Source organism: Symsagittifera roscoffensis, chromosome 9, assembly GCF_963678635.1.
Source record: "Symsagittifera roscoffensis chromosome 9, txSymRosc1.1, whole genome shotgun sequence".
NCBI lineage: Eukaryota > Metazoa > Xenacoelomorpha > Acoela > Convolutidae > Symsagittifera > Symsagittifera roscoffensis.
In genome coordinates, this window is record NC_087070.1 from 774787 (window position 1) to 790034 (window position 15248).

The 15248-nt window shown below is 37.4% G+C and overlaps 1 protein-coding gene across 1 annotated transcript in view; it reads right to left on the bottom strand.

The window, feature by feature from the left end:
• LOC134853922 (dynein beta chain, ciliary-like) overlaps positions 1–15248 on the bottom strand; it is a 51715-nt gene that overhangs the window by 20400 nt on the left and 16067 nt on the right. Inside the window, exons 21-34 of the mRNA XM_063869893.1 lie at positions 14611–14855; positions 13742–13857; positions 13121–13254; positions 12093–12262; positions 11244–11435; positions 10853–11036; positions 8749–10195; positions 8169–8299; positions 5670–5836; positions 5191–5324; positions 3878–4691; positions 2743–3657; positions 948–1086; positions 512–605 (exon numbers count right to left, since the gene is read on the bottom strand). Of these exons, the coding sequence (XP_063725963.1) occupies positions 512–605; positions 948–1086; positions 2743–3657; positions 3878–4691; positions 5191–5324; positions 5670–5836; positions 8169–8299; positions 8749–10195; positions 10853–11036; positions 11244–11435; positions 12093–12262; positions 13121–13254; positions 13742–13857; positions 14611–14855 (4882 nt within the window). The remainder of the gene's footprint in view (positions 1–511; positions 606–947; positions 1087–2742; positions 3658–3877; positions 4692–5190; positions 5325–5669; positions 5837–8168; positions 8300–8748; positions 10196–10852; positions 11037–11243; positions 11436–12092; positions 12263–13120; positions 13255–13741; positions 13858–14610; positions 14856–15248) is intronic.

Genomic DNA, 15248 nt, shown 5'->3' on the forward strand with positions numbered 1-15248 from the left:
TCGAAAAACAGATATTATTGCAAGGAAAAAAATACAAAACGAAAAAAAATGAAAAACATTATTTTTTTCAAAAAAAAAATTGAAACGTTTCAAAAAACGTTTAGTATTTTAAGTGAAATAATTGACCCGCAGGTTATAAAATCAATTTAAAAAGTATATCAAACTACCATTCTTAACGTTAAAACAAAAAATGAACAGTGTTTCTTCCAAAGCAAGACGCAAAATGAAGACCTACAAAAAGAACACTTCTGCTGTTAGTTAAACTTGAGTCTGAATGGCCAAACATTCTGAAGTTTTTCTCAACACCGAGACAACTTTTTCACCCAGACAATTTTTTATATGATACAACGCTTGACCTGCAACGAAATCTCCTCGAAGTATTTAAAATCGAGTGTAAAAAGATCGCAACTTCTTGAAATGGTAAGAACAAAGAAATGTTTTTGCTAATTAAAAGTAATTTTTTTAATTTCTTGGCGATCAAAGCTTGTATGGCTTAAAAATGAGATCTTACCTGTTGTAGATGGTGACTATGGCCTCGTTGTTGGGGAAGCTGATTGCGAACACTGAGAAGTGACGCTGCAGTCGAGGATTGATGGTGAAACTACCTGGAACAAACAACAAAATCATCTCTGATTTGATATCTTGTAACATATTATCAGTAACTAATCTAACATAATTGAACCTTTTTTTGAAGACTTTTTTCCTGGTCATCATTGTATACCATACAAAAACATTGGTCTTTTCTGTTTTACGGTCCAAATTTGAAGATTTCGATATTTTGAAAAATCGTTCATATTGCTTGATCGTGATTGGTTTGAATTACTCAAAGTCAGATGCAAGCTAAAAGTCTTTTTCAAATTTACGTGTTTTTAATAATTTTTTTCTGTTTTTAGGCCCATTTTAACAGAAAAGACCCAAAATTGAGTTGAATATTGATAGCGACTGACCTGCAGTGGGGTTCATGCATGACACATATTGGACGCTGTTGATGTCCTTGAGGGACAGCTTGACTCTGTCGTACCAGTGCTGGTAGTCCATGTGCTGTCTCAACAGAGTGTGCGGCTGTACAGTGAAGTACTTGTCCACCTGAAACACACACAAAAAAAACAATTTACCGTAAATACTTTTTTATGAAATTTTTTAGTCATTGAGAATTTTTGCTGTTGATTGGAAGTTGAACAGAACTTTTGATGTATTTATTACTCGAGCGATTGTTCTTGTTGGTAATATTGCTACCATATAATCAATCAATCGAAGAGCATTAGATGCCTTGAACATTAAGATTTAAAAAATCAGCCAGGGAAAATTCTCTAAGTATGAAAACAATTAAATGAAAATGCGCAATAACGGTAATTTTTTGAAAATTCGTCTTTCGCCTGGGAATTTTCATCGAACAGATCACGTTTATGGCAACCATCGCCTATTTCGTCTCTTGAAACTGTTAAAAGTTACGCGCTACTAAAAGAGATCAAACCTTAAGCTCGACACCGAGGGGAAGATGCGCTTCGCAAATACTAGCGAAAAAACGACAAAAAAGCTTTGCTAATTGCTAATGTAAATGCTAAATTAATAATTATTATTAGCTGCAGTTTTTTTGGAAATATTTCATATGATTATAAATAACCAAACAATCCATATCTTTCAAACATAGTTTTTTATTGTCATTGTTTAAAAAACTAAAAGTTATCGAGATCGTATAAGATTACAACTGCTGTTGCTTAGTCATATTCCATATGATGAGTCAAGAATCTAACACTTTTTGTTAAAATTAACCCAATTTGAAAAAACTAAATCAATAGGTAAAAGTTTTATTTCGCTGGGAAATCTGATAACTAATTTCCATGTTCGAAATTAGAAGTCGATCACGTTTTTCATGATCTGTACACTTTTGCTGTTTGATAGTGGCGGAATTTGCCTTCCTTTTAACAATGGAACTTCACTGAACTTAAAAAGATATCACAAGTCAAACAGCGAAAAATCAAAATTGAGTGTAAACAATTTTTTTTCCTTGTGTGAAAAAATCAGCAAGACTTATATAAGAATACTCACTACGTTCATTACTCTTATTGATAATGAGATAGGAAATGATGTACCATGACTTCGATGGGCCATAATTAATAAAACTGAGACACAGTTTGAACAATGCATGAGGGTTTTAAACATCGTTTTTGATGCTGAGCACCTCTCCTCTCAAAAAATCGATACCTAATGAGTTAATTTTTGCTTTTGCGCCAATCCGCGCTTTGCCCGAGAGGTACGGATCAGATTTTCGAAAACAAATGTCGAAACTTACAGGTCGACTAAGTTGATATTCAGCGCTCTCCCACAAAACACTGAAGGGGAAGACCTTTTATTTCCGAAAAAAAAATCTGCACCACAAGCATGCTCTTTCGCGTGTGCAAAAAGTGCTAAATGTGGTAAATTTAGGCACTGTTCATCGAGCAAAAAATTCACACGAGCTCTCTTTTCAAATTTAAGGTAATTTATTGGCGCCCAAAGTGCCTTTAGAAAAATCTTGGATTGGTTGAAAAAATAGATGTCGTAGAATAGTCCCAAAAAGTGGACAGGGGCGAATCTTTAAAGGGGTACTTCCGTGACTGCTAATACGCAAAACTTAGACACTCCCATTAATATTTTTGGACATTATACTCTTTTTGGTCCTTTTTACTTCCTATTTGATCCTCATATTTTAAATAATTTCCTACAACTTCTTAGTATTTTTAAAAATTCAATCTACCATACCTCGGGCATATTCATGTCGTCAATGAAGTAGATCAATTTCTTTGTGCCTGGAGGTCCGTAGTTCCTTCCCGCCTTCTTTTCCAGGGGTTTCTCCAGCACCCGTTGCAACATCTCACTGGTCGTGTAGAAATTGAACGGCGCATTTGCGATCACATATTGGTCCGAGTTGAGACTGTTCAGTTTATTGTTGATTATCACAGTCTTGCCCGATCCAGCATTTCCGACCAACATGATTGGTTTTCGTTTCTCAATGAAAATGTCCATAAAATACCTGATTCGAACTGTTTCGCTCGTGTTCACCAACATGGCAGACAGAGGCAAATCCGGATCATACTCGAACTTGTCCAAAATTTTTGTCCAGGGTTCGAACTTCTTGGTTTCAGGGTCAATGAAATAGTCAAAGACGGTTCCCTGGGAGGGGAATTTGACAGTTTTGAAATCATTTGACCACCATTTTGTAAACTCAACTCTGTAGTCGACAAGCTGATCCTGGAACATGCAAGCTCCGAACGCCCAGACACAGCAGAATACAAAATAGAGTTCGTACAGTTCCTTTGGACAATCTGCAGGAGTATTTTCAGGCGTCAACATCGCCTCGAGAAGGTAGCACAATGTCATTATATGAGACGCTTCAGTGATCGGAGTAATTTTCTTGAACCTAGTTCGCATCGTTTCCAAGCACGGCGGAATGTACTTGTCAAAGAGAATAGTCAAGTTAGCCCTTTCAGTCTGGATTTCACGGGTGTCGATCCAGCTCTGGACCATAGGGTTCCAGCCAAGATCCTGCGGGTTGACGTAGAGGATTCCAGCTCTGGATACTGTAGCTGGCGTGGCTGTTTTGAGGTGGGCGATTTCAAACATGAGACGCATCGTTGGGTTGAGAGGGATTCGCTCGTTGGAGGCGAGAGTCAACACCTGAAGAAGCAGTTAATTAAGTTTACATCACCTTCAACAGATGTCGTTTTTTTGATATCTCAGAAATAAAAAATGACTTGAAGATTGCGAAACAACTAATTGCGACACCAAAACTTATTTCAAGTTTTTGGCAGTTGAGATTTTTCGTTTAAGCTGCGATGAGTTTTCAATCCTCACATTTTTAACACTAAAAAGTAACCAAAGTAATTCAATGACTCACTTTATTGTCATCCATGACTGTATTCAGTGACTCAATCCACATAGGGTCAATGTCACCATCAAGCACAATCCACTTGGGCGCATCACCCGCAATATTCGCCATATCTCTCATGATGACAGAGAACAGTCCATCTTTCCACTCACGAGTAGCCGGGTTGATGATTCCAAACAACTCGTCATTAGTCACAGCTTTCGGGTTCAGATCCACAAAGACTGCCTTCTTTTTCTGCTGCTTGTACACGTTGTGCAGACATCTCAGTACCTGAGATTTACCAGTTCCCGCGTTTCCAAGGACGAAGACAGAGTGACGCACCTCTTGCAGCTCCTGCAACTGGACGACTTTGAGAATGAAACTGTCTTCTGTCTGCAGTTTCAAATCGGTGGCGGTCTTTTTGATGATCTTTTCGAAGTCCTCATCTCGTTTTCTCGGGACGTTCATGGCAGGGAACAGATCTCCGATGAGACCCAAGAAAACAGGCATGTCATCCGTGACGATCTTAGGCACGTTGAAATCACGAAGAGCTCTCATGAGGACTTGATCTTCAGCACGACCTGGATCTCCTCGTCTCAGGGATCCCGCAACGACAAGCACAGACTTGATTGCCCTCAAGCCCCAATCGTAATGGTCTTGCTTCGACAACAGCTCTTTGCAAAGAGTGTAGAGCGTGATGAATCTTCGAGCGAGAAGTTTTGCTTCTGTGAAGGCCTCGGCAACCAACATGATTTCAGAAATGAGGGCGAAATCAGGCACCACCATAGCGCAGGGTCGGAAGAGAGCTTTCAGATTTTCCGGCAACTCGGCTCGACCAGCGTACCTGCCAAGGAGAAAATGATAAGGCAACTAATAATTTTACATAATTTTTTTTATTGAAACCTATCATCAGGTTTATCTTCATAAATAAACAGAACAGCAACCAAACGCACGGGGATGAAAATGAAATAGCAATTATGAAACATTAACCATTCGAAAATATTTGAAGACAGCTACCAATGGATCTGATTATTAAGATATAACTCTTAAACACGCAAACAACTAAATTTTTTCAATAATTCGATGATTTGATTTTTTTTCACTGATGAGAAGCATACTTTTCAAATTTCTTTTTTCCAAAAACTTAACCAGCATTCGGAACAATGGGACTACTTTCAACGAGAAAACAAAAAAACAGCCATTTGCTTTTCGGTGAGCTAAAATTTAGTGCATAATCTGTCACTTTATCCAATTTGACAAACATCCGATTAGAATCTACTTCCGTTGCGATTACATCATACATATCCGATGATGCGAGTAAATCATAAAAATAGTTTTCTCACCCTGGATTCATAGTGATCCACATTCCCACAGTGGGTTTGAGTTTGATGACTTCTCCCATGAAGTCAAACACCTCTTTCTTGTCCTTGATAGCATCCAGAACAGTCTTCACTTGCACCGCAATCACCGACAACACCTACAAAAGAGACAGGTGAAGGTCCTTTTTTGGAGCTGAAGTGAATTGGCATCCACTTTTCAATTAGAAAATTTTGAAGATCGAGGCTCACAGCGACTCAAGAGTTGTATTCAATTTTAGAGACACAACAGTTTCTGGTTCAGAAAAGTATCTGATTTTAACATAAATCCTAACGCAAAAGTAGTTGGATTATAAGCAAAAGTTTTCATAATTTTGACCAATTGAGCTCAAGATTCTTAAATGAACTTACACTAACAATATTTTGGCCATTAAGCCGACTGATAGCTTAAGCTTCTCAACTTTTAGACTAATATTTCATTAGGCTAGCTGATCTCATATAACTACCTCGACTGAGATTCGGTTGAACTCGTCGAAACAGCCCCATGCGCCTGCCTGGGCCAGTCCCTTGTAGATATTACCACACGACTTGTAGTCCATCTGTTCCGAGCAGTTGAATACGTACACCATGATACCCAGGGCCTTCCCGAGATCCTTGGTCGTCTCCGTTTTGCCTGACAATCATTTCATTATTAAGAATGCAAAATCATTCCATTAATCATTCAGAAGTATAGGCAACAGAAAGTTGGAAAAGTGTCAATGAACAAAGAAAACCTAGAACATTTGATACTTTTATTAAATATTTTACAATTTTCCATGAAACAAAATACATCACCTTTAAATTCTTTAGTACAAAAATCTCTTATAATTGACAATTTTCCGTAAAAACCAACTCAATTAGAAAAAATTCACTGAGGAAAGCTCAAAAAACTCAATTAAGTCAATAGGTAATTTGTTCATTCCGCAAGAAAATCTGAAAACTAAAATTCACTCTGGAAACAAAAAGTCAATCACTTTTTTTGCGCTGGTAGCAATTTCGTAAATGAAGAGCAAAATTTGCTTTACACTACTTGTGGCACAATACAAGGAAGCCGCTAAGTCGGAAAAAATCGGAAAATTCTCGAAAACTCATTAGATCTATCAAAACCAAGAGAGCTAATTTTGAAAAAAAAGAAAACACAAAATTGTGAAAGTGGCACCGGAAAAACAAATCCAAGCAATAACAAAGTCGAAAACACCTGAACAGAACTCCTTTAAGCCGAAAAAAAAACATTCAAAAAGGACTTGAAAACCAAGAAGTTTTTAAGTCCCCCTCTCCCTCAATTCACGCACAAACATGCACATATAAAACTTTTCCGCTTATCAAAAGATGCAATATGAGGCCACTAAGCCGACATAAAACAAGCCGAAGCGCACAAAGCCGACACTATTATAAGTTTACTAAATATTACTAAATTGACTGGTTAAATTACGACCAAATTTAAAAATAGGACGGATATTTAAAAATCTATTGTGCTCAAATAATGTCTGTGCAGTATTTCCAACAAAAAGGACCAAGAACAGCCTAGTTTAATTGGTACAAGAGTTAATTTACCATTTCTTATTTTGACCATTCTGTGAACAAGTTATTTACGGGAAAAAAAGCCCCGATTGGACCACCCCTGCTGATCGCAAGAGTAAAAATGTTAAATCCAACTGTAAAAAAACTTAAGTTTGAGTCTGAACAACTTTTAGAACTTTTCCTTTAAAAAAACTAGGAAAATTATAAATGTTTTCACTATGTTCATTAAAACTTAATAGAACAAAATAGTCAGATGCATTCAGGCGGATCAATTGTTTATGTGATTATTTTAGTTCATAGCTTGTTATTGGCAAGTAGCAATCGCATGCTCCGCCCCGAATCTGCCATAGATCTAGGTTGTTAATAAAAAGGTTTGTTCAAATATTCATGTACTGCTGTGAATTGTTGCTTTCTTTAAATATTGGGAGTTGTCCATTATTGTTCCGACTAGTTGAAAAAATGTAGAGGAATTTTGTATTCGGTTGTTTTAGTTTTTCTTTTTTTTCTTAAATTTTTCACGCAAAATCGGGTACCACAAATAATCGTTGGAATGAGTCGAGTGTTATATCATATAAAAACCCTTTCCGTGATTTGAAAGACATTAAGAAACTTCAGTGTCGAGAAAACTCGGTTGGAAATTTTAAATTTTTGGTCTAATTTTGAGCTAATAAGGTGAGCGTGCAGGCTTACAATAGCTTACTTAAACTAAAATTAAGCCGTGAAAACGTAGTTTTACTCAATTAAATTAGTTGTTGGAGTGTTTTAGCGCCATTTTGTGAATCCAAAACAAAAAAAAATCTTTTTATTGTCATTTTTTTTACAAAAACAGTTTTTCAATTGACACATTTGACTATAACTGTCGCATTTGCCTAATTTCTATTTTTTTGTTCAATTTTTTTTATCACACCACACTAATTTGACACTAATTTGAAAAAAAATGTATTTATTTTAAAGACTATGGTCGTAACACTCTCATTTTACATCAAAATCTGATTTCCAGGAAAATCGGTCTGCGATATTGCTTAATAATGATACGCTGCAAGAAATAGTCACTTTTGTTTAATAAGTTTTCGTATCATTTATGCTGTACCTCATTATAATGACTTAAGAACACCAAAATATATATATATATATATAAAATCTTTCTTTCCATTATTATTTTTGGACAATTTTCAGGTTACCGAACAGTTAGAAGACAAAACTCTCGATTATAACTTTTTTCGCCCTAAATTGGCGAAAGGCGACAATTCGTAACGGGCAACAATTCGTAATAGCGCAAAACTAGTAACAAGCGACAATTCGTAACAGTAGATTAAGCGGGAACACTCATTCACGCGCAGTATTCCTCTCGCGCGTTGTTAGAAATGTCGCTGGTTTAGAATTGTCGCCCTTCCATACATTGACATTAAGAACAAGAAAACTTTGCAGCAATCTTCATTATTTACCTGTTCCGGCGGGTCCTGCGGGTGCCCCACCCATAATCAGATGGAGGGACTGGGTGAGGGTGATGTAACACCTGTCTGTCAGGGGTGTGATGACCAGACGAGGGGTGTTGCCGAGGTATTCGTACGAGTATCTAAACCACAATAAACAACACTTATTTTCAGGTGTTGCAAGGAAATTGCATTCAAAAGCAAAAGGATATTGAAATACTTTTTTCATAATGTCTCGGAAAAATTTTTGGGTACGATTTATTTGCAGCAAAGTATCTCAAAATAATAGCAAACTTGGCCCATATGAGGGCAGCTGAGAAATTAATATTATCACAGAAAGATTTCTCTACCACAACTTTTTTTAATCAAATCAACAGGTACATTTTTGGACAATATACTATATACTATGATTTTGAAGAGGACAAAGGCCTCACTAACGTCCTTTTTTGCTAAAAACCTCAACAGGAAGGCCTTTTTTGATACATGAGACAACAATTTTTTGGTGAAGGCCAAATTTTATATGGCTATTTTTTGATTAGAGGGTATCGTCGGGGTTAACTAATAACTAATCAGCAACGAAATGTATACTGACTTGAACTGAGCATCGCAGATATTGGCGAAGCAGTGCTTCTGTTCCTCGTCCCATCTGTGTCTCAACTGTGACAGCCACAAGAAAGCCTGCGAGTTGTCAATCTTGTTTGCGATCAGCTTCAGAATCACATCTCGCTCGTGTACATTAATCGTACAAATGGTCATAATCTTTTGACGATCACCTGAGCTCAGTTTTCCAATTAGCAACATAATTAGTGCATTTAGATTACTAATTTGCTTTTTGTTGTAATCTTTCATCGCATTTTCGTAGCCTTCTTCCAACTTCGCAAACGCATAGCCGACTTCAGTGACCCACCATATTTGGCATGTTGCCAGTGCGGCTTGCGCGGGCCAATCGAACAGCCATTGCTCACGTGGTTGGTCTTCATAAGCAGCGGTGGCGTCTCCGATTGATTTTCTGACCGTTTCTTGCATGCGATCTTGCACTCTGTTTAACCAGTCTTCAACTTGTCCGCTGCAGTCGATTATTTCGTCCATATCCACTGTCTCGCCGTCATTTGCAAACATAGTTTTAGCGCTCTTGTTATCGCCTTCTTTGAACTGCAAGTTGCACAAACTGTCAAACAGTTTGGACAAATGCGGCGCCACTTTCTCTGGATAGTTTCCGTTTGATAGAATGTTCAGCAAGTCGGCACTCGATACAAAGTAGAACCGTGGGAACGCCAGACGTTTCGTTTCGAGGTATTCTGCCAACGCCTTTTCACAAAGAGCCAACCCACTCTGTAGAACCTCAAGCCTGTCATACAAGCCCTCTTTGTTTGTCGCTTCAATTACATTCGGCGTCTTTTCCGTTTCGTATAGGATCTCTTTGAAGTCTTTGTCGATACCGTCGAAACGAACCGAGTCTTCGGGAAGCTGTCGTCTGATGTCCTCGGATCCGATGAAGATACTCTCAAGGTACGACCAAGTTTTTTGGACTCCGACAAAGATCTGGATCACAGAGTCTGCAGTCGATAGCTTCTTGGTCCACTCTGACACTTCTTCCAGGAAGTGCGCGATGTATTTGGATGACATCATGTTTTGAAGTTGGACTTGATTGTCCTCAAGAGTCTCAATTAACTCCTCGCTGGCTTTGACCAGGGGTACTTCTGTCCTCGGATGTTTGTCGTATTCGAACTCCATAGAAGTCCAAGTTCTGTCCAGCTCTCGAAGCACTTTTTCCATTGAGCCTTCTTTGACTGATTTGTCCACAATTCCTTTGACCTCGTCTTCGTAATTATGCAAGTTCAAGTTCAAAAGGTCAAGGAATGTAGTGTCACTGGACATGACGATCTTGACTCCTGTGGCTTGCATAAGTTCGTTCCAGTGGCGGTCTCGGATTGCCGGGTTCTGAAGCTCTCCTACGGCTCGCAGTGACGTCATTAAGTTTTTCACGGCATTTTCCATTCCAGTGTAGACATCCCAAGCGCGGCATTCTTTGTCCAGACCTAGCAAAAAATGGCGCAATGTTTCTGTGAAACGCTGAAAACAAATAACAACAAACAACAAATGTCAGAAAACAAATAACAATTACAGAGATATGTAAATGATATTTTTTGAATTTATTAAAACTATTTGAATTATTTTAATTTGTTTCAATTTATTTAGATCAAAATTTGAAAGCAAAGACAGCGGTTTGGTGAAAAGCTGAAAAATTGTATTCTGAGCTAAAATTTTTGACTAATTCTAGTAGAAAAACAACCCTTTAATTTTGGTTATTCATCCCAGAATTAAAGTTTCTGCTGTTTACAGCACCTAAGATTAGTTATTAAATTAGGAAAATAAGTTCAAAAAACTAGATGTCAAAAAACTAGAATAAGTTCAAAAAACTAGATTGAAATCAAGTGGTTATAACCAAAAACATAATAATTAAATATGTCTGTGCTTTCAATATTGCAGGCTTGCTTAGTTAGTTGAAAGATCATACATTAAAAATTAAATCAAATTTTATTTAAGAAAATTAGAGTCAATTTTATTGTTATGTCAGTTCATAGATCTTTATTTAAGAATTACATTGAAATTAATTTAAAATCGCAATTTAAAATGGTAAATTAATTAAAATTGAAAGTAATTTAGAATCAATTCTCATAAGTTTCTGCACTTACTTCTGATCTCCTTGGCGAACTTCTTGCACTCCATGTCCATGGACTCGACGTTGATCTCCGTCCACCTGGTGCTGTTCCACTCCTCGAAGCTACTCGTGATCAGGTCCCTCAGGTCCCAACAGTTCTTCAACATCCTCGTCTCTTTCCGACACTGTTTCAACTGACGGTACTCCGGCACATTCACCTTCACAAAACAGATATACAATATACAAAGATTCAACTATACTTTCATATATAATAACTGAAGAACTAAAGATTCGTGGACGAACCTATCTTTAATGTTCCCCCCCCCCCCCCCCCCCCCCCACCCTACCCCTCCTCGTATCATCACAGAACAACCAATTTTTTTTTGTTAAATTTTCTTAATGTCACGAATAACTTCTAAACTGACCTCAAATAGTCCGGCTGATTTGTACAGAGCAGCCATATCATCCTCCAGCTGGGATATTTTGAGGTGTTGCTCGTCCAGTTGTTCGTATGGGTCTGGAGTTGTGTAAGCGAAGGGTGCTGTCTGTCTGAACTCCTCGCGGAACTCATGCTGTTGCACTTCGAATGAGGTGCACTTGCGTCTGATGTTGGCGACCTGGGAAAAACAAGATAAGCAAACGATTGCAATGTCAACTTCAATGCCAATTGAGTAGTTTATGATAATTTGTATCACTTAAAAACTAGTAGACAATGAATCATGCAGAAAAAAATTCAAGAAAAGGATGCTCTTTTGCCAACTAGACGTTTGAAAATGATGCTTGGTCAGGGGGCAAATCCCTGAGGGGAGAGCATTCGCTCCCCCCTCCCCAAACCCGCTACTGTCTCAGAGTTATTTAAGCCTCGCATTCTGGAGCTCTTGTAGTGGTAATTAGTCTTAAAGATCATTGACTCTTAGGAAGAGACTTTACAAAGACTACTTTTGGCTTAATTATCCTCGTACTAAGGCTCAAAGCATTCGCCTGGACGTTTTCAGACCCAATCAATGAACTATAGAGTAATAATTAAGAAGTTTTGCAGGTCTTACTTATTTTTAACAGGAACACTAACTTTTGCAAGAGAAAAAAAATTAATTCTATTCAGCGCCGATTGGTCAAATTTTACTTTTTTTTATATCAAAGAAAAATTTTTCTTTCTAAGACACGGATATCTCTTAATTGACCGATCAGCGTCGCGCTCCAACCATTTTATTGTTTCGGATAAGTTAATTTTAGGTATTGTTACACGCAATCGTATTGTTTCGGCCTGTTCTTACCTCGTCGGCCTGGAGAGGGGCGACATTCTGTTTGACAGTGAATGCGATCTTCTTCGTGTTGTTCCACTGTTCCGGCAACTCCTCCAGTCTCTGATGCACTTCGTCACTCATTTCCTGACCATAGGACTCCAGCAGTTCTATCTTCTCCTTGATCGGCTCAAACATTGTGTCTAAAACGCAACAAAAAATGCTCGATTCTGATTGGCTTTAATTCCCATTTCTAGAACTAATATGTATTGTGGGGAGGATATTAGGTTGATCACCCGATTTATTTTATATTACTCCACTTTACTCCACCTTAAGAGTCAATTAAAATATTATTTATTATTGTTCTGACCATTGAAAACAGGAGCAACTTAGCATTCGGCTGTTTTATTTTTTTGTTTTCCACGCAAAATCAAGTTCCACAAGTAATAGTCAGAATAGGCCAAGTGATATATCATATTAAAGCCTTTCAGTCGTGGTTGGAAATTGTCCCAGTGTTGAGAAAAAACGGTTTGGAGTTTTTGAGATTTAGTCAAACACAATCGAGTAACGCTCTTTATATGGAAATTTACTTTTTTAGACTTTTAGGCTAAAAAACTGATTTTACTATAAATAAAACTACTTTTTGATGTTTCATATAGCGCTTGATTGCCAAAAAAAAATTTCTAAAAAAAATTGAAATTATTGTGCAAAAAAATTAGAAAAAAAAATTCATTTGTTTTTCATTTTTGTTTTTATTTCATTCTTACAGAAAACTGTAGTCGATCACTCACTAAAATTTTACGAGTTCTCAAAACACACCACGCACTAAAAACAACACTAAGATACATTTAAAAAGTTTAAAAAATGTTCCTCATTTCCGTTAGCTTTTTTAAATTTTAGAGCGCAAAATCATTTATGCCATCATTGTAGATTCGTTATGAACTCTGAAACCTTTTTTCAGTTATAACTATTTATGCATTGAACAATCAATTGGTTATTTTTTGTTATGTAAAATGAGAGTGCTTATAGTGCATAGAGTAGTGCAATAATTGTAGACTGACCAGTGGCGGCCTGTCGTTGTTTGACCTTCATGAGGTATGCCATGCACTCCACTAGTCCGTGGTAGTCTCCTTCCGGGATCTCCTTCTCCAGCCCACTGTTCGCATACGAGATGAACTCCTTCAAACTCTCCAGGCTAAACAACAACAAAAACATATTGCTTTTAACAGTAAGTTAATGCAATTATCTTGATTTTATCGTTGGTAGCATCCTTTTAGGTTAATGGATCTGAACTAAGTTAGTTGATCTGATACAGTTCAATTTCACTTTGACATCGAGAACCAATTTTTGATACGTAGAAAATGTCAAAAAAACATAATTAACATAAAAGATTATTAACGAGTAGTATGTCCGAAGTCTCCGATATTGCCAACAACTTGGCAAGGATCAAGTTAACATCCTCCTCCCCCCTAATAGACTAATAGACCAAGTTAAGATCCTCCACCCCAGCGCTTAAATCAAGTTAAATTTGCGAAGCGCTGCATGTAAAATGCTCGATTCTGATTGGCTGAAAATTCCCAACTTAGAACCAAGTTAACATCCTCCCCCCTAAACGTGTCTAGGGGGGAGGATGTTAACTTGGTCCCTTGGCAATTTAACTAAATTTGCAATAAGTTACACACCTGTTGGTGACGTTGTCGATGAGGTGTTGCTTGAGCATGTAGCTCCACTTTTTGATCTCATTCAGGAGTGCCTGTTTGAACGGCTTCGAGTCTATCCTCAGCCAGTTGTCGAACACCTACGGCAGCAAAAACAAATTTATAACATTCGATTATGGTGAAAACTGGAGCCCGTGTGAATACTTTTCCTCTGTATTAATCAAGTGAACGATCGAACCTCCTTCTTCAAAACAAAAATTAAATAGAAATTCAAAACGGTGTCTACAATTAGTAAAATACCGACCCGTATGAAAATGTGGGCGGCTTTTTTCAAATACATCTAGACATCGTTTGAATTTCGTAACTAATTTAACTTTGACAAGATGTTATGAAAATTTGCAGGTTGAACAATTGAGAACTCCCACATTTAGCCATAATAGCATGCAAAGGAATATGATAATGGAAAATGTGTTGTGGACGAGGGGTGGGGGCAGGTTTAATGATCTTGTATCCTTTACTATTCTTTTTCTTAAATACAAGCCTCTTTTTCATGGCATTAAAAATGATTTTATGGTTTGACGGGTGGGTCCCTCGTGCCAGAAGAAAGAGACGCCCAAAAATTTTGTTAATCAATTATAATTCTCCTTTCAAAACTTCAAAAAAATAATCAGGAAAATCAATTCGATTGCGACTGTTTAGAGGACGTTGATTGGCTGAAAATTTTCGCGCATTCGTTAAGTCTGTCAAAACGTTTCCCTCTCTAAACTACAAAATCAAATCTAACAAGACGAGAAAAAGCTTCGCATGAAATAGAAAGATTAGAAAGCATACAAGATCATTAAGTCGAAATGACTCAAGAATTAACTTTTCCAAAAAAAAACTGAAACACTCACTTGGCTTGCACTCATGCTCTCAATGTCCGCGTATGTCTTCTCATACCCATCAATCTGCTCTTTGAACTGTTCCAGAGTGGGCGGAGTTTCCGGCACTTCAGTCTCCGCGTACTGCTCGATCTCTTCTGGAGTGAGCACGTGACCGTATCGCACGAACTGTTCCATGAACTCTTTCCTGTCGTCTGTCCAGAGGTAAGCCAGGTTCTCGAATGAGGCGCGGTACTCGATCGCTTTGTTTGCTCCGGCTGAAAAAGAGTTTAAAATTTCATTTATATAGTTGATGCCAAATTGTTGGCAACATCCGTGTCCTTGAGCAATTTAATCGATCAAAAAACTGCTTTTTATTTTGATTAGACTTTTTGACACACTTTTCAAGCGCTGAAATAAGTAAAAATATAAACTTCTTGGGCCACATTGAGCAGTTTTAGGTTAATCACCTTCATTCAGATTTGCTAACCGAAAAAGACATCGCCAATAATTTCGCTAAAAATAAAGTTTTTTTTTAATTGTTGGTATTATTTGGTCTTTCTTATAATCTACAATAAGTTAATCAACCGAATTTCGTTCATTTTGGCCTCAAAATTCAAACTTTTTGGACGTAGAAAGTCAAGAATTTTTTTTAAATCAAAGAGGACGGG